Below are 24,613 nucleotides of genomic sequence, written 5' to 3'. Positions count from 1 at the left end.
GTAGCCATGATGGCTAAATGGAACCTCCACATTTAGGAGCAGTCTGTCTCTGAGTACCAGCTACTGAGGATCAACCCTAGAGGAAGCTCATCCCTTTCACGCCCTCTTTCCCTGTTGGAAACAGGATGCAAGGCTGGATGGATCTCCTGCAGACAGCACTTGTTAATTTTAAATTATTATTTATTTTATTATTACATTTATATCCCGCCCTTCCTCTTAAAGCAGCCCAGGGCGGCAAACACACAAGAATAAAACAATTCAAACACCTAAAAACAATTCCAACGCAGATGCAGACTAGGAAAGATCTCTGCTTAAAAAGCTTTAAAATGTGATGTTCTCTCTTTATTATGTCTGGCAGAGCTGTCTGAGTTCGGAATGAACCTGGGTTATAAGTGAGCCCTGATTTTTTTTCTAATAGCAACACAAGATGCAAGTAATTTATTTACTTCCAATGGCAATTTATGTATTCGCTACATGTATAGCCTCCCCAAGATGGTTCTTCCTTTCCCTCTAGTACATGCTCACTACAGCCCTGTGAGGGAGGTCAGGCTGGGAGCGGCAGTGACTGGCCCAAGGTCACCCAGTGAAGTTTGTGTCTAAGCCTCTCCAGTCCTAGTCCAACCCAGCCTTCTCCTGCCTGCTGCCCTCCAGATGGTTTGGATGATAGCAACTCCCATCAGCCCTAGTTGGCCACCAGCTTGGGGCAGGCTGCTCTACACAGTAGACAGAGGGCTAAATGCCTGGGCCACACACTGGTAGTTTGGCAGGGGAAGTCATCTCTGCACCAGTTGCCAAGGAGAAATGCTCTTCCTTCTCCCACCTTTCCTTCTACATCAGGTTACACGTAGGTCAAGGAGCGCTGAATTTCTAAAGAGAGAGGAGCTGGGGCTTAGGCCTGCTTGGACAATCCAAATGAAAGGTATAAAAATTGCCTTAATATAAATAAAGAAATGCCTCTGGGAGACCTGCCTCTGAATTACAGGGATGAGCAGAAGGCACCTTGTACATGCCCAGAGGCACACATTCATCACATTAAAGGAGGTTCCAAAATTTGAGCATGGGGCAGTCTGTACATGTGCAGAGACACGCATTAAAGGACGTTTCAGGGCTCAAATTAAGTTCAAAGTCAAAATCAACTGAAGGGCCCCAATATCGTTTGGGCTGTTTTCCCTCCAAAGCTTCATTCCTAGAACATCCATTACTGCTACTACTGCTACTACTACTAAAGACAAGAGTGCCTCTGACCATAAAAACGTATATTGCACTCCCCACTAAGTCCAACCAGTTCTCGGACATTCTCAGGGATGTCTAACAGCTTCCAGAGCCTATATTCCAGTCACTGTTTAATTTCCAAGCAAATATGTATGGGGACCCTTCCATTTCTGACGCGGAGACCTTGTCCCGTAATCCCAAACATACGAGCGTAGGCTGTGATGTTCTTCTCAGCAGTGAAGGGGGGGTGGGGGAACGCACTTTGTGCATGCTTGTGGCGGTGAGAAGCCTCTGTGCCAGTTCCAGCCAAGCTGACAGTAGCACCAGCCCAGTATTTTATTTTATTTCGTTTCAAGCGAAGCGGTCGGTCCATTTTTCCTTCTGCTTGGAAGTCAAAGTTTAAGTTCCACCTGGGAGAACAAAAAAATAAAGTATGAATCTCTGCTTTTGTTTGATTTTTTTTATCTGCGACCGGGAAAATGAAACAGATTTCCCTGTCTGGCAAGCAAGGAGTTAAAGCCCCCCCCCCCGCATCTGTCTGCGAACAGGAAACTCCAGCAGAAGTGAGTGTGAGAGAATTTTTTGGTGCCTTCCCTCCTTCCCCGCCTGCCCCATTTCCCCGTTTCCATCCATTTGCTCGTTCTTCTCCCCCCCTTCCTCCGCCCGCCCCCTTCCTCTGCCCCCCTCCCACTTTCTCCAGCTGGGATCTGTTGCCTCGTCTGAGCGGCTGTCTCCCTCCCTCCCTCGCCCGCCCCCTTCCCCGAGAAAGAAATGTGGAAGGAAGGAAGGAAGGGGGCAGCCTGCAACGTCTGAGCGGTGAGGCGACTTGGGGGGTGGTCCGGCTCAGCCCTCTCCCCACAAGCCCTAGCCGGGAAGGGCGGGGGGAGACAGAGAGAAAGGAAAGAGATCTTTCCTGAGCGTGTGCAGTCGAAGCCAGGAATGTGCTTCACGCCGGATTTGAGACCCGAACCGTCTCCCTTGCATTCCAGAATACCGGGATGGACTCCGCCAGTCTCCCCAGCATGGCGGCGACGGCGGTGATGGTTTGGACTGGGAACTGAGGATCGCCCGCATTGCTGAGGATCGCCAGGAGAGGCAACGCGCGCGAGCACGATCTGGAAGGGTGAGTCGTCCGTTGACCAGCTGTGGAAAGGCCAGGTCAAAAAGTATCCAGAGTCTGATCCGCGGATGTTTACTCAGAAGTAAGTCCCCTGGAGTTCAGTGGAGCTTACTCCCAAGTAAGTGTGCCTAAAAGCGTAGGCTCTGCTGGAAGGGTTGGGTTTTAATCCTGGCGTAGAGATAACTGGTTAAATACAAAAGGGAGTTGTAGAGCATGTCCAGAGTGCTCTTCTCTGGAAGGCAAGCGTAGTAACAGGCAGTTGGACTTAATTAGGATAAACGAGCTTCCATGCCAAAGATTGTGAAGCTTCCAGGTAGATTTAAACTGGATCTCTGCCCCCCCCCATTTATTTTGAGAACAAAACCAATCAAAATTAAACCTTGAACATTTCCAGCACAAACGAATAGCTTGGAGCTAATGGCCTCAACAGGAACTTGGCCTTGGATCACAGAGGCTTGATCCCAGGTGTGGTGAAAGAAAGGCTCTTTGCGCATGCTCTAAGAGACATGCAGCCAGCTACATTATATTGTTTGGGTCTCCTTTCCTCGGTCTTTGGCTATGGGGTGGGGAATGTGCATCCCAAGAAGAATGTACGATGGGATTGTAAAACATGCTGGGTGTAAATGTGATGAATAACTTTGTGGCTTCGCTCTGCCTTTGAACGGAGGGACATTGCCTTGCAAGAATGGCCCCTCCTAACCCTTCCAGGCTTCTGTGCAAGAGAGCTTTAATCCTCAGCATGGCTTTACGTTCAGGAGCCAGGAAACCTCCTGACTGCTGTGAAGTCACACTCCCGCTCTCTCCTCTGAAAGCTCATAACCTTTGTCACAGATTTCTGGGGCCTGGCTCTTGTTAGTTCTCTGGGGAGAAAAAGGCGCTCTGTGTGTGATTAGAGGCACTGTTTGTTGCCACTTGCCATTTTCCAGAGCTGAGCTGTGGCACCAAAAAACAGATTGTGAAGCTGAGATGAACGCTTGGCCCCAAAGGAAGGATTTTGGAGGGTTGGGTTAGTTTTTCCTGCAGGCTTCCCCACTCCCAATCTCATGCGTATTTCCCACAAGTAAACTCAGTTGTACTCAGAGAGACTTACTTCCGAGTCAGGGCTGGGATGCTGAATCAACCAACTGGTCTCACCATCAAGAGTGCTGAAAAAAGACAGTTTTTTGTTCCCAAAAAACCTGTTCGAATGTCACATGGTGTGCCTGGCCCTTATGCTCTTGAATACAAAAGGAAGGGAATGATCTCCCCGCCTCCCACCCCCGGATTAATTAATTAATTCAGAGGGAAAGAGTGTGATTTTATCTCTGTGCACCCAGTTAGGAATGTAGGAACACGCCTTATACTGAGTCAGGCCATTGCTCCATCCAGCTCAGTATTGTCTGCACTGACTGGCAGCAGTTGCTTTCCAGGGGCTCAGGCAAGAGCCTCTCCCAGCCCTAGCTAGAGATGCTGGGGATTGAACCTGGACTTTCTGCATGCAAGGCAGATGCTCTCCCGCTGAGCTACGGATTACACTGGGTCACGGCCCTCCATTTCCCATGGAGCCGTTACTTTGGAGTAATCAACTGTTTCCTCCAAGAGATTAATGGAAAGTGATGCGCCCACCTTGCTTCTTTATCAGTCATAGGGGGCTTCAGGATTTTAAAAAAAGGAATAAAACCACAAAGAACTGGCATGCTCATCCCTGATGATGGTGGGAAGAAGGGGTTAAAGTGATTGTGTCAACCATCTTTGACTAATCTGATGCTCTCCAGAAGGTTTCGACTGCAATTCCCATCAGGCCCAGCCAGCTCACTGGCTGGAGCTGATGGGAGTTGTAGTCCAAAACATCTGGAAGGCAGCAGGATGGTGTAAACACACCTTGGTGCATCTTGTGTGTCGAAGTGCCAAGTGGTGAATTAACAGTGCTGCTTCTCAGATTTTAAACTTTGTACATGGGCAGAGTTTAGGAGCACCTTACACAGGGTTTTTTTTTTTTGGAGGGTGTGTTGTTCTTGGACTCCCTACAGGAAGTGGGAGGCTTGCGTTGGCTCGCTCTCTAGGAATCCATTCTAGGAAAGTCCCTCAGGATCAATGGCTTGTAAGGTTGCTAGGCTGCGTGTGTTGTTGCGTTGTTTTTAATGATGTGCAGAGGAGGGGGCCTGGAATCTAGTACCCTTAAAAAGTGTGCATGGGCTGAATGAGGGAAAGCCGTCTGTTCCAAGGCCTGGGTGTGGAATGCAATTCTCCACTTTGGAGGGTTAGTTTTCAATGGAAGAGAGAAAGGGAATTGTATGTCAGCGTACGTAGAGGGTGGAGAATGCGCAAGACCTAAGTGTTGTTAGGGAACTGGCTGGCTAACAGGGGCTCTTTCTAGCCAGGGTGCGTATGAGTAGGGGCAAGGAGGAGAGGGGGATTTGGAAACAGAAGAGAGAAGAAGGTGCCTTATTTCTGCAGCCAAGGAAGGGGCATGTGGAACAAAGAGGAAGTGGGCTAAAAAAAAGGAGTGGCAAACCCTGGCATTTGGAGGGGGGCTGCCAGTTACAACAAGGGCCGGGAAGGCATTGCAGAAGCCGGAAAGATGCAGGCTAGTGTGAGTGAGCAGCAGGGGCCACTCCCTTAGAGCAAATGGGGCCCTGCCACAGCAACTTCACTCTGTCCGCTGCCAGCCCCCAGCTGCCTGCCTCCTTGGTTGCAACCAGCCCACAGGGTGGCACTGACTGTCTGCTTCCTCCCCCTTTGGCTCAGTTTTCAAACTCAGCAGAGAGGAAGAGGAGGACCAAACTAGAATGAGCCCCCATCTGCCCGCCTTTGGCCCTAGCTCAGCCCTGCCAATCCCAAGTGGTCACCAGCCATCAGCGCTAGTGAAGCGGTATCTGCACCCCGCTTGCCAAATCCCTCTTGCATCCCCACACTACCCTCTGTCACCACATTCTGTTTGGTGCAACAGTCGCTACCTGCAGCCTGATTCTGCGCACTTTTACTTGGAAGCAAGTCCCCACTTTAGTGGCGCTTACTCTCGGGTAAGGGTGTGTCAGATTATAACCTTGATTTTCAAAATGGGGTTATGGGCTTCACACCTGCTGTGGACGCCTTGCTAAAACCATTTTCCTTAACAGCAGTTAGGGCAGAGTGAGCCATGGCCCTCTGTGTATGCCCAGAGGCACTCATCATGGTCTGGCATCAAAGGTGCTCAGGACAGGCACTGAGATTCACCTCTGCCGGGAAGTTGCAGACTTTGACATGGAAGTTAGAATTACAGAATCGTAAAGTTGGAAGGGGTCTATAAGGTCATCCAGTCCAACCTCTGCTCAATGCAGGAATCCAAATTAAACCATACATGTCAAGTTCCCCATTTGGGATGTGCAGGGACTGGCTGTGGTGACTGAGAGGTGAGGAAATAGCCTTCTCTGCGTTATCAGAGATCCACACTTCCTTATTAATAATGGAACTGAGCCCCATCAATGAAAACAGGTTCTTTCCCACTCCTCATGAGTTCAGCTGTGCTCAGTTTATTTATCTTTGTTTTGGAGAGGGCACAGCAGGTGCAATAGAGTGAAATCTCCATGTGCAGGGGTAGTCTATCTCTGAATGCCAGGTGCTGGGAACGAATGGCAGGGGAACATAGTCAATGTTCATGCCTTGCTCATGAACTTCTGGGGTCACCTGGACTCTCTGGGCCTTGGTTTTGACCCAGCAGGATGGAAGAACAGAGGGAAGTTGGGATGCAGGTGCTAGGAAGGTGAGAGACTAGCCACTGGCAGGGGATAATCCTCAAATCAGCATAGTGTGTTCTTGAAAGATAAACATGGGTCAAGTTTCAGAATTTACTGTTGCTCCCTTTGGCACGAGTCAAAGCAGGCAGAGCGACTAAAGTAGATTACACCTTTGTACAGCAAGCTCGTTCCTACACGCACTCACGCGCCCTTCTGCATCCTCCATCCAGACAACCAAGAGGCATAGTCAGAGTTCAGGGACCCGTCCCAGCCAGCCAAAAACACTCTAGGAGGGTGCAAAACAGGGCCAGTAGCAAGTGTGGCCTGCGGAGAGTTCCAAGGGCCACATAGAGACTCTTGAAGGGCCACATAGAGACGCATGAAGGGCCACATTCATCCACTGGACCTGAGGTTCCCTGCCCCGGGTCGCAGTAATGCTGGCCTACTATAGAGGGCTCTGAGGACTCCTGGAGTCATGGTCTGCATAAATGCTAAGTATTATTAAGTTCCAGCTAAATCATGGAGCCTCTCAAAGGCCTTAGGCCAGTCACCATCCCTTAATTGGTTGCTTCCACATTACCTATTTATTCAGCATTCGTCCTGATTTATTTGCACAGAGTTGGGCAGAGGTTAGACAATGTCGACTATTTATTGAGCTTATCCTGGTTTGTGTGTGGGGAGGCTGAATGGCTGGGCACCAACCAATTGTTATCTCACAGTTTCTGAGGCATTTTCCAGTCGCTTTCCTCATTGCAAAAAGCCCAGTTTGGTGAGCTGGGCAACAAACGGGTTCGTTGCATGACAGCAGCCAACCAACCTGAATTGTGCAACCTGAGTTTGTCGGTATGTGATTGAATTCCCCTCCCCCCAAAAATTGTGTGATAGTCTGCAAGCACCCTTAGGGAACGGCCTCCGTTCGACAGTCAGTTTCACTGGCTCAGAAGCTTGAGATAATTCTTTTAGTCCTCCAATAGTTGGATAGACTGCAGCGGCGGCTGTGGAATCCACTCCTGGTTTTAGTCTGAACTTTCAAGGAGCTGTCCAAGGCTCTAAAACCCGGAGAGGATTCACTGCCCTACTGACATTGGAGCCACCAGCCTCTATTGCTAGAGTGTCTCTTACCCGCTCACTTATGCGTGGGAACACCAATCCCCGCAAGGCAAATGGAGAATAATGTCTTTGGAGTTAGTAACAGCCAGCCAGCCCATTGCAGAACCAAAGGAGTCAGAATCAGATGCAGTTTTCTCCAGGAATGCCCTGTATGTTTGATCAGGGGCCCTTGATAGCCCCAGGGATGAAAACAGAGACTTGACGTCATCCCCTGTCTGCCGAAGGAGCCTCCCAGCCCACCCGTCCCCAACCTCCTCATGCTCCTGTTTAGAGAAGTTAAGCCACAGAAATGTTAGCTGCTGTGCAACTCTCCTGCTGGGAGGCCAAATGAATAGAAGGAAGAGGGAATATCTGACCCGGAGTAAATGTTTTAGTGAAGCTGAATCAAAGGGTGGACCCAAGCCGGCCACTCGTCTGAGCCTGCCCCTTTAACTAGCTTTGCCCACTAGAACGCTTCTTGTGACACAGAACCAGCATGGGAGTTCTACAGCTGGGACAACTCCTGAAAATCCCAAAGCTGGAAGACCAGGGTTCGAATCCTCACACAGCCATGAAGCTCACTGGGTGACCTTGGGCCAGTCACTGCCTCTCAGCCTCAGAGGAAGGCAATGGTAAACCGCCTCTGAACACCACTTACCATGAAAACCCTATTCATAGGGTGGCCATAAGTCTGGAGCGACTTGAAGGCAGTCCATTTCCGTTTTCATGTTCGTGGTACTTTGCAAAGGTTGAGAGGACAGGTCTCTGCCACTCAGGCCTTGCAATCTAGAATTCAACACAGGGGCAAGGGAAATGGAGGGACAGGTAAACAAGGGAAGAATCTGCATTTATTCCAGTTGCACCTTGGACAGCTCTTTGAACATTCAGACTAAAACCTGGAGTGGATTCCATGCCCCACTGACGTGGAGCCACCAGCCGCCACTAGCCTCAAGGGGTGGCCTGCCCATGTGGAGGAGCCGTCACCGATCGTAACGGCAGAGAGAAAACTTCAATTGCGATGCTTTTTCCGTGCATAAGCCCCGCGTGGCCTCTTGTGCACTCCCAGTGCTGCAACGATGTCCGTTCACATAATCGAGCATCACGTCCTAGCTGCTCCGCAGGAATGGGAAAAAACCAAATGTTTATATGTTGCACCCACTGCTGAGGGCCCCGGGACGTGATGCTAGATTAAGCAGCTCTTGGGCATGCAGCCCAAAAGGAGGCACTTAAAGCAGAGGCGGCCTGGAGCTGCTCAGACGACATTCTGGGGGAGTGAGCAACAGTCCAGGAGAAATCCCAGGAGACAGCTGAACCAGCTGATTACTCAATGCCCTCACACCCGTCATGTTTTTCCCAGAGTAAAGTAGCCGCCTAAGCAAGAGATGTTGTCTGAGCAGTACCCACTTCACGTAGGAAAACTAGAGTCAGACCACTGGTCCATCTAGCTCAGTGTTGGCTACACTGACTGGCAGCGGCTTTCTGGGGTGTCAAATATGGAGTCTCTCCCAGCCCTGCTTGGAGATGCCGGGTGGGGATTGAGCCTGGGGCCTCCTGCATGCAAAGTGGAGGCTCTGCCAGTGAGCGATGGCCCTTGCTAGGGTCAGAAAGGGTGGTCCCTAAGGTTTCCCAGATGTGGGCCGTTGGTGCAGGGGTGGCTAATCCCGTGGTCCTCCAGATGGTGCTGAATGACAGTTCCAAGCAGTCAGCATGGCCAGTGGTCAGAAGTTATGGGAGTTGTTCTTGTTTTTTTAATGCTTTTTATTGAAACTTTAAATTTTATGAACAAAACAAATCCGGAATGTTCTTTACATGTTGTGTTATATACAAATTTTAAAACAAAGACCATTATGGTAAATCAATCTGAATTTAAAAAAACGATAAATAACTATAAGTAGGTTATGGGAGTTGTGGTCACAGTTTAGTCCCCACGGCTCTAGGGCTGTGGGCAGGGCCAGGGGTCTGAATGTGGCTCTCTTGGCATCTCTGCCTGGCCCTTGGAACTCTTACCCAGGCCACCCTCCTTCCCTAGCTGCACCTCCTCTCCCAGGACCCCTCCCCTTGCTCGTCCTATTTTGCACCCGCCTCAAGATTTTTTGCCAGGCTGGCCTGTGTCATAGAATCATAGAATAGTAGATTTGGAAGGGACCTATAAGGCCATCAAGTCCAACCCCCTGCTCAATGCAGGAATCCAAATCAAAGCATTCCCGACAGATGGCTGTTCCTGCACTCTGACAATGGCTCTTACTTGTCTGGATGGGGGGGGGGGGTTACTGCAGAAACCAGCCTACGTAAAAGTTTGCCTTCATTGCTCCAGCCACTTTTTGCCTGTGGCCCTGCCCACCAGTGGCACGCAGCCCCAAGAAGGGAACATGGCCCTTGGACCGAAAAAAGGTTTCTCACTTCAGCATCTTGAATTGTGCCCAGGAGCAAACGGATAGCCAGAGGAGCTTATATTGAGTGAGCGTCACACTGTTCCTGAAGCGCAACTGCCACATTCCAGACCAAGTGAAGTGCTCTGTGAACAGGGCATGGCAGTAGTCAAGGCTAGAGGTTACCAAAGCGTGCAGGACGGTGGTGAGAGAGAAAGATTGCTGGCAAACCACATGGGATCTCAACATTCATGCCGAGGCCGCCTCTGGAGCGGCTCAGGACTTCATGACCTCCATGACAGCCATGGGGCTGTCTCAATTTGTTGCTGGCCCGACGCATGTGTCAGGACATACTCTAGACTTGATTTTTGCCACTGGAATGGGGGAAGGTGATCTGGGAGTGAGGAATCTTACATCTATTCCTTTGTTATGGACAGATCATCGCCTCTTGAGATTTAGACTCACATCGTCTTCTCCCCTCTGCAAGGGTGGAGGACCAATTAAGATGGTCCGTCCCCGGAGACTAATGAATCCTGAAGGATTTCAGAGGGCTCTGGGGGATTTTCCGGCTGATAAAACTGATGATCCTGTCGAAACCCTGGTCACTCTGTGGAATATGGAAATGACCCGGGCAGTTGACACAATCGCCCCGGTGCGCCCTCTCCATTGCAGAGCTCAATTGGCCCCTTGGTTTACCGAGGAGCTAAGAGTGATGAAGCAAGAAAGGAGACGGTTGGAGGGTAAATGGAGACGAACTCCCGACGGCTGTAATTATGCACTTGTGAAGGCCTCCACGAAACGCTATGTGAAGGCGGTGAGGATGGCGAAGAAGCAATACTTCGCTACCTCCATTCAGTCATCTTGTAACCGCCCAGCGGAACTTTATAAGGTTGTCCGGAGACTTTTACACTCTGGTTCTCCGGACGCAATATTACCATCAATAGCCCGCTGTAATGAGTTTGCGAGGCACTTCCAAGACAAGATCATAAACATCCGTCGGGACCTTGACTCCAATATTGTAACAGTTGAATCTAATGAGGTGTCCAGAACACAGTCTTGTCCTGTTTTATTGGATGAGTTTCAGTTGGTACAGCTCGAGGATGTGGACAAGGTGCTTGGACAGATACGGGCGACTACTTCCGCTCTGGACCCTTGCCCCTCGTGGCTAATAAAAGCTAGCAGAAATGGAACGGCCGGCTGGGCCAAGGAGGTAATTAATGCCTCGTTACGAGAGGGAGTGGTCCCACCTTGCCTGAAACAGGCGGTAGTGCGACCGCTCCTAAAAAAGTCCTCCTTGGACCCTGATAACTTTAACAACTATAGGCCGGTAGCAAATGTTCCATTTCTGGGCAAGGTTCCAGAGCGCGTGGTCGCTCGCCAACTCCAGGCCCTCTTGGATGAAACTGATTATCTGGATCCATTTCAATCCGGCTTTCGGCCGGGGTTTGGTACAGAAACAGCCTTGGTCGCCCTGTATGATGACCTCTGTCGGGAGGAAGACAGAGGGAGTGTAACTCTGTTGGTTCTCCTTGATCTCTCAGCGGCTTTTGATACCATTGACCATGGTATCCTTCTGGGGCGACTCGCGGAGTTAGGAGTTGGAGGCACTGCTTGGCGGTGGCTGTGCTCCTATCTTGAGAATCGTCTCCAGAAGGTGATGCTTGGGGAACACTACTCGAGTCCCTGGGTGCTCCAGTATGGGGTCCCGCAGGGCTCAGTTCTGTCCCCCATGCTTTTTAATATCTATATGAAGCCACTGGGTGAGGTCATCAGGAGTTATGGAGTGCGTTACCAGCAATATGCTGATGATACGCAGCTCTATTTCTCCTTTTCATCTTCTTCAGGTGAGGCTGTTGCTGTACTGAACCGCTGCCTGGCCGCGATAATGGACTGGATGAGAGCAAACAAACTGAAGTCAATCCTGACAAGACTGAGATGCTGCTAGTTGGGGGGCCCTCTGCTCAGATGGTTGATGTCAGACCTGTCCTAGATGGGGTTACACTCCCCCTAAAGGAACAGGTCCATAGTTTGGGGATCTTATTAGATCCGCTTCTGTCACTTGAGGCCCAGGTAGCCTCGGTGGCACGAAATGCGTTCTACCAGCTTCGGCTGGTAGCCCAACTACGACCCTATCTGGACAGGGAGAACCTAGCCTCAGTTATTCACGCTCTGGTAACCTCTAGATTGGATTACTGTAATGCTCTCTACGTAGGGTTACCTTTGAAAACGATTCGGAAACTTCAGCTAGTGCAGAATGCTGCGGCCAGAGTTCTTACTGGGACGAAGAAATTCGACCACATAACACCTATTCTGGCCCAACTGCACTGGCTTCCAATATGTTTCCGGGCCAGATTCAAAGTGTTGGTCCTTACCTATAAAGCCCTTAACGGCACTGGACCGCAATATCTGATGGAACGCCTCTCCCGCTATGTTCCTACCCGTTCACTCCGCTCGACGTCTAAGGCCCTTCTCCGGGTCCCAACCCATACAGAGGCCCGGAGAACAGTAACAAGATCTAGGGCCTTTTCGGTGGTGGCCCCCGAATTATGGAATGCCCTCCCAGATGAGATACGTCTGGCGCCTTCTCTGTCATCTTTTCGGCGCCAGGTAAAAACCCACCTCTTCACCCAGGCATTTTAAAGTATTTAAGCTTTTAATCTTATTTTTTTAGTTTTCTTTCACTTTGTTTATATAATGTTTATATTGTCTGCGCAATACACACTTGCTGTATTTTAAATATTGTGGTTTTATCATGTTGTACACCGCCCTGGGAGCTGCTAGCTATAGGGCAGTTTAGAAATGCAACTAAATAAATAAATAAATAAATAAACCTGATACATATTTAAAAAAGGAGGCCAGTAGACTCAGCTGTCACCTGGACCTCGAGAAGTAGCCCTGAGTCTAGCAAGGCTCCCAAGCTGTGAGGCTCCTGCTTGAGGGGAAAAACGGTCCATTCAGGAGCGGACGTAACTCCTAAATTCAGGCTAATAGACCCCCCCATCATCAGTTTTCAGTTTATTTGTTCTCATCATGCCACAATCCAGAAGGAAAGGAGAAATTGAGCCAGGTGTTAGTCACAGAAGGACGCTCCCGTTGGCCAGGCAGCCTCACCAGCCTTTGCCAGCCTGGTACCCCCCCATGCTTGGGACTACAACTCCCATCAGCTCCAGCCAGTATGGGCATATGATGCTAGGCAGGGAGGGAGGCTGATAGGAGCACAGCCGTGCTTGCTTGGGCTGATGGGAGTGGTAATCCAAAACATCTAGAGTGCTCCAAGTTGGGGAAGGCTGGTGCAGAAGCTGAAAAGCTTTTTTAAAAAATACTTGTATTTTGGAGACAGACACTGCCCCCCCCACATTCTGGGGGGCTCCTTTGCCTCCAGAGAGTAGGACTCCACCATCATTTACATACGCTGTCTATGGACCCCTGTGTGGGCCCCAACATGACAGCAGGCCTGAGCATAGCACTTTTTTTTGGTGGGGAGTGGTGGAGGTAGGAATCAGCCACTGCAGTTATCCAGAAATGGCTTATTCTGGCACTTTCCTGTCTCCAAGGAATTTAATAGTTTGCTGCTTTGATTCCCAAGACAGCAGCTTCATCAAGTCCCTTATTTCTGAAATGTCGACTTGGCAAGCCTTACCGGAGGGATGGGGGGTGGGAGGCCCAGCTGCCTCACTGCCGCCTTCGTTCCGGGATACAGCATTTGTCCAACATATGCCAGATTGGGTTTTGGAAAGAAAACCACCAGCTCTTTAGACATTTCACTCTGTGTCCCTCCTCCACTTCCCTCCCAGCTGATCTGCCTGCAAAGAGTTTTTTTTAAATTGCATCTCATCAGATTCCATTGTCAATAGAATTAACTTCATATTGAGGCTCAGTGGCGGCTGATGGCTCCATGTCATTGAGACAATGGAATCTGCTCCAGGTTTTCATCTGAGCTTTCAGGAGCTCCTTGAAAGTTGGGATGAAAGCCTGGAGTGGATTCCACTGCTCCACTGACATGGAGCTGCCAACCGCCAGTGCCGAACCTTAAGTAATTGGGTAAACTGACTTAAGGATCCACCAATGAACAAAGGATTTCATCTGGGACAGGGTCGTTCACACATACTTGAGGAACCTCCAAAAATCCATAACTGGGCAATACCTTTATTAGGACCACCGAAGGTCACTTCCAGACAACTTGTTTACTCATCTAGATTTGTTTGCAGGAAGGTTAAACAACAGCAGCTATTTACTGGGCATGCATTTTCATTCATTTATGGGGAGGTAAGATGACTGTTGCATCAAAGAAGTGTTTCCCCACGCTTTCCAGAGCATATTCCCACACTTTCCGTATTGCAAAAAGTCTGGTGGAGGGTTGGGGGTGGCAGAGTGGATTTGTTGGGCAAGTGCTCCAAATCAACCTGAATTTGCCATTATGTGATTGAATCCCACCAAAAAATAGCAAACAGTCTGGAAATGCCCCCAAATGTTGCAAAAGTGTAGCAAGCTTGAGAAACTTGTTGCTTTCAAGAAACAGATAAAGCAAGTTGCACCTGCAACAAAATGTTGCAGAATATCCTCACCATTTAATGAATAGGGAGTGTTTCTATTCAGGGTTCTAGCCAGCCACCCAGTCATACCCTCCTTCAGGATACTCCATTCCATTTTCCCCCAACCTCATTTTTTCTTTTCTAACCCTCATTCTGTGGCTATTGAGCATGCTGGCTGGGCTGTTTTGTGGGAGCTGCTCCCTTTCAGCTTTTTGAATATTTCTTGTACTTTTGCAAATCTCAGAGTTCCTCTCAGTATGCCAGTACCTCCCTCTTTTTTCTCAGTGGTCCCTTTTTTGCTGCATTTCGGTTGGCATTCCCCAATTGAGTTCAGTAGTAGAGAGTGCTATACCTTCACTTATGATACTGCAGCCTAGCTGTGGCTTGTCACAGTGGTTGACTGAGAATTCTGCTTCCTCTCAGCCAGCCAATGGCTGAGTTGCTGTAATGCTTTAGATTGAACATGCATAAACATTCTCTGCTCTGAGTGCAAGTGACAGCAATAGAATGTTGACAAAACAGTGCAGATGCCACAAAATAATAGGAATGGTTAGCTTTAATTGTTGGGGAAAGCTTCTCATAGAATATCTCTCTCTCCCTCTCTGTCTCTCTCTGTGTGTGTGTGTTATTTGTGAGGTAGAGTTGGAAGTGGGAATGATGAGGGCTAAGGAGTTGAGCGAGAAGGGGTCCCAAGGAAACTAAGAATCTATTTTCCATGTTAGGAAGACATAGCTGGCCTCTAATGTGTACATGGAGGTATAATTTATATTATTTAAATCACTAGCCTGCTGATTTCACTACTTGCAAAGCAGTTCATGTGAGAGTAAGATAAACACTTAGGGAGCAATCCCAAACTGAGGTGGGGAGCCCCTTCCCTCCCCAGGAGAGGCAGATTCCCCACTGCATCTGCAACCCTGCTGCTAGGGCAGAAGTGTGTGTGGGGGGGGAGCTTTTCACGCATTTTGCACCCTCTCCAAGAACTGGGGCAGCTTCAGATCTAGTGGATCCTTCACTGGCCCTGGTCTGCCCCCCAAATGCCCATTTTGAAGCCTTACACTGGTGACTTACACCGCTTAGAGGTTTTGTTACAATCAAGTGGTAGTTAATAAAATAAATAAATACTGCCGGCAGGAGCTTCACAAGCGGTAGCGTGCACTCCACCACTCTTTCTGCTGGCACATTGGGGGCTTCCACAGCGGTGGGGCAGCAGAGCCCAGCAAAGTGCAGCAATCGGAGACCTCCGCTGAAGCCTAACCCCTGCCAGCAGTGTGGTTCAGGGGTTAGGATTGCTGTTCTGCAGTAACTTCAAAACAGAAGCATTAACAAAAACTCAAATATCACACCATCTGCTAAAACAAGCACAGCATCTTAAGAAGTGTCTTTGGCCATATGCATTTATTAGAAAGGTGATAGTTGTGGTAGCATGTCTTTGAGGTCTGCAAAGCAGCACTGAATTTGAGTGAAAGGTTTCCCTCCCCCCTTCAACATTTTTTTTATGTTTTTATCATTAAGAGAGTGTCACTAAATATGTATAGAATCTTTTTCCTTCTGCTGTGTTGGTCCAAAGCTGTGGTGCTGATATTTGCGGTTCAAGAGCCTTTTCTCTAAAATAAGCACTCAGCCAAAGAGTAGTTGTGGCAGCTAGCTGGTATCAGACAACTAACGTAAAGCAGCCTTCACCATCCGGGTGTCCTCCAAATGTTTTGGGCTACAACTCCCATCAGCTCCAGCCAGCACAGCTCTGCTCCCATAATCCTCAGCATCATATGACTATATTGGCCGGTGCTGATGGGATTTGTAGTCCAAAACATCTCAAGAGCACCAGGTTAGTTGCTATACTTCTACATAGAATTATCAATGCTTGCGCAAGAGACAGTGTGCTATAACCGCTAGAGTGGCGAATGATTGACACAGATGGACAGGGCAGCCCTACAGTGAGGGCTGATCGGGCAGTGGATTTGAGATTCCATTAAAAGGGGGGAGATAGGACAGACTAGAGAGAACATTCTTCCATTGAACTGTAATGTAGTTGCACCTTAATTTCACTTTCTAACATGCCTCTGCACCAGAATTACAGGGAAATGTCTTCGCCTGGTCACTCTTTTTCCTCTGGGGGAAAAAAGGTTCATATCATAGCATGGTAGAGTTGGACGGGGCCTGTAAGGCCATTGAGTCCAACCCCCCTGCTCAATGCAGGAATCCCACTTAAAGCATACCTGATAAGAATGCCTCTTGAATGTTTCCAGTGTTGGGAGAGCCCACCACCTCCCTAGGTCATGGGTTCCATTGTCATACCGCTCTAACAGTTTGGAAGTTTTTCCTGATGTTCAGTCTAAATCTGGCTTCCTGCAACTTGAGCCCATTATTCTGTGTCCTGCACTCTGGGACGATCGAGAAGAGAACCTGGCCCTCCTCTGTGTGGCAACCTTTCAAGTACTTGAAAAGTGCTGTCATATCTCCCCTCAGTCTTCTCTTCTGCAGGCTAAACATGCCCAGTTTTTTCAGTCTCTCCTCATAGGGCTTTGTTTCCAGTCCCCTGATCATCCTCGTTGCCCTCCTCTCTGAACCCATTCCAGTTTGTCTGCACTCTTCTTAAAGTGGGGTGTCCAGAACTGGATTCAGTACTCAAGATGAGGCCTAAGCAGTGCCGTATAGAGGGGAACTAATACTTCACGTGATTTGAATACTAGACTTCTGTTAATGTAACCTAAAATAGCAGTTGTCGTTTTTACAGCCAAGTATCCCCCATCTTATAACTGTGTACTTGGTTTCTTTTTCCTAGGTGTAGAACTTTCAATTAGCCCTGTTAAATTTCATTCTGTTGTTTTCAGCCCAATGCTCCAGCCTATCAAGATCACTTTGAATTTTGTATCTGTCCTCCAGGATATTAGCCATCCCTCCCAATTCTGTATCATCTGCAGATTTGATAAGCATTCCCTGCACCTCCTCATCCAAGTCAATAAAAATGTTGAAGAGCACTGGGCCCAGAACCGAGCCCTGTAGTACCCCATTCATTACCTCCCCACGCTTTGAGAAGGAACCATTGATAAACATTAGATTCATTTATCCCCCAGTTCCTTAACAGTGCAGTCCAGAAGTGATTGTTTTCAATAGGTCTTACTCCAAGTGAACAGCAGGGAAAAAATAAGACTTTGGGAGTCAGGGCGCTATTGCTAATTCCAGAGGAGGAGAGTGGAAACACCTGCTGCTAATTGACTGCGCCCAGCCCAGATGAGCTATGAAGGTTGCTGCAATGCAGAACTTTTGGGGTCTCCATGAGGGCATCACCCCCTTTAATATTGTACCGTTGAATGTATTATCCAGTAGAGAGAGAGAGAGTGTGATGTTGTATTATTGGTTTATAGTTGAATTGTGCATGTGCGGCCCAGAGTGGGTTGTCATGTTTTTGTATGCTTCAGAGATGCCCAATACCACTTAGTATGAGAAACTGAACTGGTATTGAGTATGGACTTACCTGGGTGAGAGACGGGGAGGGAGTGGTTGCGTTGGATGCTATGTATTTTTGTAGCCTAAGTGTTTGTTCCTTATGGTGGTTTGGCTGGAGAAGTATGGTTTGTGGGAATGAATCAGAGTGGGATTTAGACATGGAGGACTGTTGACATATTTGGGAGGGATTATTGGGGGGGTGTAGCTCCTAGTATAGTTGTTTTAATTAATTAACTAATGATGCTGTTTTGGGAGTTTGTATTTTGTATTTGATTCTTAACTCATAATGTTTATGTTTAAGAGAATACTTTTATTTTTCTGATAATTATGCTGTTTTGAATGTGTTTTTTATATTTGGCTTGAATTTGTAATGTTTTCTTTTAATATTTTGTGATGTTTTGTTCAATGTTTTAATCTAGGTTGTAAACCGCTTTGAGATTTGTTTTCCAAATAATATAAAGCGGTATAGAAATGACATAAATAAATAAATAAATAAATAAATAAATTTGAGTATGATTCTGTAGCCAACTGTAGATCCACCTAATAGTTATTCCATCCAGACCACATTTATCTAGCTTGCTAATCAGAATAGCATGGGGCACTTTGTCAAAAGCTGAAGTCAAGATATATTATGTCCACAGCATTCCCACAGTCTACTAGGAAGATTCCCCAATCAAAATATAAGATAAGATTAGTCTGGAACAAATCCATGTTGGCCTCTAGGAATCACTGCATTGTTTTCAAAGTGCTTACATACTGACCTCTTTATAAACTGCTCCAGAATTTTCCCAGGGATCCATGTCAGGCTGACTAGTCTGTAGTTCCCAGGTTCCTCCTTTTTGCCCTTTTTGAAGATAGGGGCACTATTAGCCCTTCACCAGTCATCCGGCACTTCACCCATCCTCCATGATTTTGGTTCTTCAGCCAGTTCCTTCAATACTCTAGGATGCAGTTCATCGGGCTATGGGGAGTTGAATTCATTCAAAGTGATTAGGTATTCCTTGACCATTTGTCTATCAGTCTCAAGCTGCAATCCTGCCTCTTCAACTTCACATTTGCCAGGAGGGGCATAGACTTTCTTTTGGGAAAAGACTGAGCCAAAGTAGGAATTGAGCACTTCTACCTTTTCTTTGTCATCTGTTATCATTTTGCCATTCTCATTGAGTAGCTGTACCACCATTTCTTTTCTCTGCCTTTTACTATGGATGCACCTGAAGAAAGCTTTTTCGTTGCTTTTACCATCCATCGCTAACCTCAGCTCATTCTCAGCTTTAGCCTTTGTGGCCTGGCCTTCCTTCTACTTCCTGTATGTGCCCTTTTTTGTTTTCAGGTCATCTCTAAGCTTTCTGTGAAGCCACACTGGCTTCTTCTGCTGTCTTCCCCCTTTTTTCCTTGATGGGATTGTTTGCCATTGTGCTGTTAGAATTTCCTCTTTTAGAAACTCCCACCCATCTTGGACTCCTTTCCTCATTAGGGTCACTTGCCATGGAACCTTACTTACCATTGTTTTGAGTTAAACTTAGGGTACACGTATGGCTACTTTTAGCTTTTGCTTCCTTTAAAATCAAGAACTCAAATATGACGTGGTCATTTTTATGATTGCCTCATCTCGTTTTAGAATGATGGTGATGATGATAGTTTGACCTAGAGGCCCCCCAAATGGTTGGCATCCTGAGCAGTTTCCTAAGTGAGTATCAGTTGCCAGCCAGACTTCATGTGTTGTCACTTGCCAAATCAGTGGGTACTCTAGGAGAGTCTCTAAGGTGGCTCAGTCATGTATCCGGGACCTTAACCCAGCTCCCCTTGTAACAAAGGAGTGTCCAGCGTTGTGAGGAGCAAAAACTTAATTTCTAAAAAAAAGGATGTACAGTTACAAAAAGATGTACTGTTGTCCTCTGGCTGAGCAGCCTTGTGACCCAATCCCAAATGTACGAGGGAGGGATGCAGTCATCCACTCTTGCTGGGAATGCTCTCTGCAGATGCTCAGAGGGAGATGCTTGGCTGTTGTTGCTTTTACTGTTGCTTTGCTTCTTCCAGCACTGAGTGCTTGCATTGAAAATGGGTTACAGGGCGGATCTCAATGGTGTCCAGCCTCTTCAAATGGCCTGTTCTAGTAAATGATCTAAGCCAACCTTCCCCAAGCTGGGGCTGATGGGAGCTGTAGGCCAAAACATTTGGGGGCTACCAGCTTGGCAAAGGCCATGCTGGCTGTGGCTGATGAGAGCTATAGTCCAAAACACCTGGAGGGCACCAGCATTGGGGAAGGCTGATCTAAGTGGTCCCAAATAAATAAATAAAACAACACAGCCTATTGCAATAGGGATCATACCCAAATTAAGTCTTGACAGACATGAGCGGAGGAAGGGTTGCCATGCGCCCAGTCCCCCAGGGCATCGCTTACGTAGCATCCCCTTTGCCCAGTCCTCCTCTTTCCTTCTGCTTCCAGGCTCCAGCTTTCCTTCCACGTTCTGCCCCCTTGCCTTTCCCCAAGGCATGGTTAACAGTGCTCATATGGGATTGGGAGGGGGGATGTCGGAGGGCTCTGCTTTTCACCCTGACCTGCCGCCTCTCTTGAATGAATTCATTGTTTCCCAGACTGGGCGACCTTTTGCTCTCTTCTCTCCAGGATGGAGTGACGCATCCCCTTGGTTTACCCAGCCCACGATGGTTTTTACAAGACTTCCAGGGACAGGCCTTGGGAACAAAGGCCTTGGTGTGGGGGGGAGGATGATCTGAGGCAATCCAAGGAGCTGCTGGTTTAGCCAAGAACCGCCAGTCAGAGAGAGAGAGAGAGAGAGAGAGAGAGAGAGAGAGGGTTTTTGCCTGGGATACCAAAGCTGATAGGAGCCTAGGAACATAGGAAACTATCTCATACAGAGTTGCCCCACTGATTCATATCACTCACTGGCTAGTAGTGGCTCTCCAGGCTTTTAGGCATGGCTCTGTCCCTGCCCTGCTGGGAGATTCAGGAGTAAGGGTGGGATTGCACTGGCGATCTTCCGCATGCAACCCAGAAGCGCTGTCACTGAGCTATGCCAATTGACCGTGACTCTCCAGGGTTTCAGGAAGGAGACATCCCCAGCCCTACCTGGAGACGCTGCTGGGGATCTGACCTGACCTGGGACCTTCTGCATACAAGGCAGGTGCTCTGCCACTGAGCTAGGGCCCCTTGCCAACTTCAGCTACTAGTGGAAACACAAGAGCATCTCCGTCGGATCAGGCCACAGTTCCCTCTAGCCCACCATTCTGGGAAGCCCACAAGCGCAGCATGAAATGGAAGACTCATTCCCAGTCCAGCATGGCTAACAGACTTATATATTTGTCTGCCAGCCCTCCTCACCCTGGTGACTTTCTGCTGCTTTGGACTGTCATCAGCCCCAGCCAGATGGGGGGCAGCAGGTTGGGGAAGGCAGCTCTAAACGACTCTTTATTTATTTTGAAAAGCCATCCATGGATTTAGTTTTGTAAAAGTCATCGAAGGACTTAACCCTGTAAGTTTCCCTTTCCATGGCCAATAGCAGCTCAGGGAGTGTGTGGATGTGGGCTAACACACACACTGCATACAAGACTTAAGAGTAAATGAAATTACATCAGGGGCTCCAGTCACCATCACCGTATCATGAGGAAGTGAATTCCACAAGTTAATTGCACATCAAAGTGTGAATGATCAGAACTATTGGTGATAATTGGCGAAATGGTTCCCTTGCTGTTGGTTATTTTAGTTTGCTGTTCAGGTCATAAGTTTCCCTTCAGTGTATCTAGCAGGAATCTGAGACTCAGATCATGACTTTCTGGGGGTTCCTGACCTATATTATTGTGATGTTGTCCTGTGGGTAGGGATGGGGAATAAATTCAATTCAGTTCACATTTAAAGGCAAATCTACCCAAATTCATACTTTCTGAAACGATATAAGAACTGAAATACAGTCATCCTTTGGAATTTGCACTTCTCAGAATTTTGCATTGCAGTTCTTTAGCCAAGTAATGTGTACAAAAACCATATGCTAGGGTAGAAAGTGTGCATAAAATGCCTATACTAGTGAAAATAGCATACAAAATTCATTATATGAAGGAAAACTGGTTTGCAAAAATGTGTGTATTAGACAAAATTGCAAAAAATACAAAATTGCATATGTGTATATTAATGGAAAATTTTAATGCAAATTTCTCCTAATAAACACATTTGTAAGCAGTTTTGACAAAGATACACAGTTCTGCAAACCGTTTCTCATCATATAATGCATTTTTGCATCTTATTTTGACTCATATATTCATTTTTATGCACACTTTCCTGTAATAGATGCATTTTGGTAAATATTGCTTGCTTGGCAAACTGCATCACAAAATTCTAATAAATGTGAATTTTGAAGGACGTCTATGTTCGGTTCTCATATTGTTTCAGAAAGTGCGAATTTGATAAATTCTGCTTGAAATGTGAACAGAATTGAAATTCTCACCCATCCCTACTTCCCATTAATCATCCTTTCATCCCACACTTTTCAGTGCAGTTCCCTGTCACTTCCCTAACCTCAAAAAATCCATTGGGGGCTGGTGGGAGTTGTAGTCCAAAACATCTGCAAGGCACCAGATTGGGGAAGGCTGTCCTAGAGGACACCTGCGTTGCAAACCTTTATTGCTTTTTAAAATCAGTTGAACTCTCGTGGTTTCTCCCAGAGTATCTAGGGACAGGTAGTTGCGCTGATACGCTGCTCTGGTAGAGATCCCTCCCCACCCCCACCTCTCAGTTCCACTTTGCAGAACTACAATTCCCAGGGGGAAAGGGAAGGGCTATTAAGCCAGTTTAAGTCTGTGGCATATTGATATGCTTGTACCGTCATAGGGAACACAGAGGAAGCTGGCTTTAACTGAGTTAGACCATTGGTCTGTCTGACCCAGTGATGTCTATACTGACCTGCAGTGACTGTCCAAGATTTCAGGCAGGGGTCTTTCCCAGCCCTACACAGAAATGCCAGGGATTGAAGAGGGGACCTTCTGCATGCAAGGTAGATGGCTCTGCCACTGAGCTATAGCCTTTCCCTGCTGCAGGATGAGGCTAAATAAGGGATCCTTAACCTGAAAAGATTAAGGGCATACAATTGCATGCCTGGAAATGCGCAGGATAACTTCATAGGAAATGTGTTGGCTGAGAATAGGATGCTGTGAAGGCATGGGTGAGTGTCCCACCCTGGTAGAGAAAAGAGGCAAGATTTGCCCTTTTAACAACAACTACTACAATAATGATAATAATACTATTAAGAAGGAAAAAGCAAATACATAGTGTCTAAATTCAAACCAGAAAAATATAAAATCAGAACAAATGACAGAATTGTATTAAATAAATGATATAAACATGCACCAATTATTGCAATTTTCTCCAAAGAAATTAACATCTAGAGCGTGTAAGAGACCAAAAAGGCTGATTATTCATAGCCAATATAAAATTCCACCATGCTGCTGCATAATCTTCTGGTTCTACTTGTCCTTTTAAGGTGCACAAACAATGAGTTTCTCAGGAACTATGATAAATAAAGCTTTTTTGTACCATTTCTCTAATGTAATTGATGAAGCATCTTTCCATCCCTGTGAAATAACTAGGTTGGTACAATCCAAAGGGTTTACCATCAAATATGGACAATCAACATCACTTGGGATCTAGCGCCACTCTATGACCTGTGACAGCACTAATCTCAACAACTGCTTGCTCCCAAAATGCTTTTACAGCTGACAGGTCCACCAGAGGTGCCAATTAAAGGCCTCTTTCATTGCATTCCCACCAAAACATAACATTGCTGTTGCCCTTGAGTGTGGACCATTCCAACTGATGTATAAACCCACCCATGTATGATCTTACGGCTGTGAACACACTAATTGCCAAAGCAAAGCGTTTCCACTGGCCACACCTGGAGGGAGAATGGGTCGATCTGCCCAGCAGTCGTGAAATCTCTTTGAAGCTGAACTAAAACAAAAAAAACAAAAGACCAACACTGGAGCCGGTCCCGTTAGGTTTTACACTAAAAATGGGGCAGGGTTTAACTAGCGTCGTGTACCCCCATTTTCAGAAGAGAGAGGTGGAGATGCACTGGAATTGGCAGAACAGGGAGTGCATTTCTACCTTAACAGAGTTCTTCTGGACAGGGTCCTTTTTTCAAGTGTCCCTTCCTTGTAGGACGGGTGCCGGAGACCACATCAACATGCCCGAGGGAGCCCGCAGGGGTAGCACCAAGAAAGGCGGCAAGGCAGGTCAGTACTCTCTCTCTCTCTCTCTCTCTCTCTCACTCTCACACACACACACACACACACACACACACACACACACACACACTTATTTATTTATTTATTTAGTGTATTTATATACCGCCCCATAGCCGAAGCTCTCTGGGCAGTTTACAGCAACTAAAAACATTAAAAACAAATACACGAATTTAAAACACAATTTAAAAATTTAAAACAATTTAAAAACACATGCTAAAATGCCTGGGAGAAGAGGAAAGACACACATGTACGCACATAGATGGGAAAGCCACCAATATTGACTTCCGAGCTATGCAGCTCCCATACCTATTGGATAGCCTTGGCGCCCTCCAGATGTTTGGACTACAACTCCCATCAGCCCCAGCCTGCAGGCTGGGGCTGATGGGAGTTGTAGTCCAAAACATCTGGAGGGTGCCAGGCTGCCTCATCAAAGATTTGTGTCTGGAAAGTCAAGTCCAGGACAAGGTCCTCCGATTGTGAAGGTTTAAATGCAGTTTCACTCTCAAAGTTAGCTCTTCAGCCTTTTGCACAAACCTTGCTTCCTGCCTCCCTCCCCTCGCTGCCTCCCCCCATCCTTGCAAGCTGCAAAAGCTTTAGATGTAAGATTATGGTATGGAGGGGAGGAGGGGGCGAGCGGAGAAGGTGTGCGGCCTTTTCTTCCTCTTCGCACAACTGCCTCTCCTCCCAGAATGCATTGCAAGGGAAACCACAGCTTCAAAAGGTGAGAAGGGGGGGAGAAAAGCCACAAAAGGATGTTGAAGAGGCAAAGGGAGCGATGTTTTTAAGGACAGAGAAGCCCAGGGAGGGGGAAGGTAAACGCAGAGGGCTTGGCGGGGCGCGGTGGGCTGGGGAGAAAAGAGATCCATGGGGCCAGCACCCCATCGGACGGGTTCATCA

General features: G+C 47.5%; 1 protein-coding gene across 6 annotated transcripts in view; it reads left to right on the top strand.

Moving 5' to 3' along the window:
- The first annotated feature begins 1,901 nt into the window (after positions 1-1,901).
- Positions 1,902-24,613, top strand: part of PLEKHG2 (pleckstrin homology and RhoGEF domain containing G2) — a 65,029-nt gene continuing 42,317 nt past the window's right edge. For 2 of the 6 annotated variants that reach the window (XM_061597133.1, XM_061597132.1), the window contains exons 1-2: positions 2,337-2,414; positions 23,631-23,704. In XM_061597133.1, the coding sequence (XP_061453117.1) occupies positions 2,401-2,414; positions 23,631-23,704 (88 nt within the window). In that variant the 5' untranslated portion in view covers positions 2,337-2,400. The other 4 variants (XM_061597134.1, XM_061597135.1, XM_061597136.1 and 1 more) reach the window with 4 other exon arrangements.

This window comes from Rhineura floridana, chromosome 15 (genome assembly GCF_030035675.1).
Source record: "Rhineura floridana isolate rRhiFlo1 chromosome 15, rRhiFlo1.hap2, whole genome shotgun sequence".
Taxonomy (NCBI): domain Eukaryota; kingdom Metazoa; phylum Chordata; class Lepidosauria; order Squamata; family Rhineuridae; genus Rhineura; species Rhineura floridana.
The sequence above is the reverse complement of the archived record's forward strand: the minus strand, read 5'-3'. Positions and strand labels throughout refer to the sequence as shown.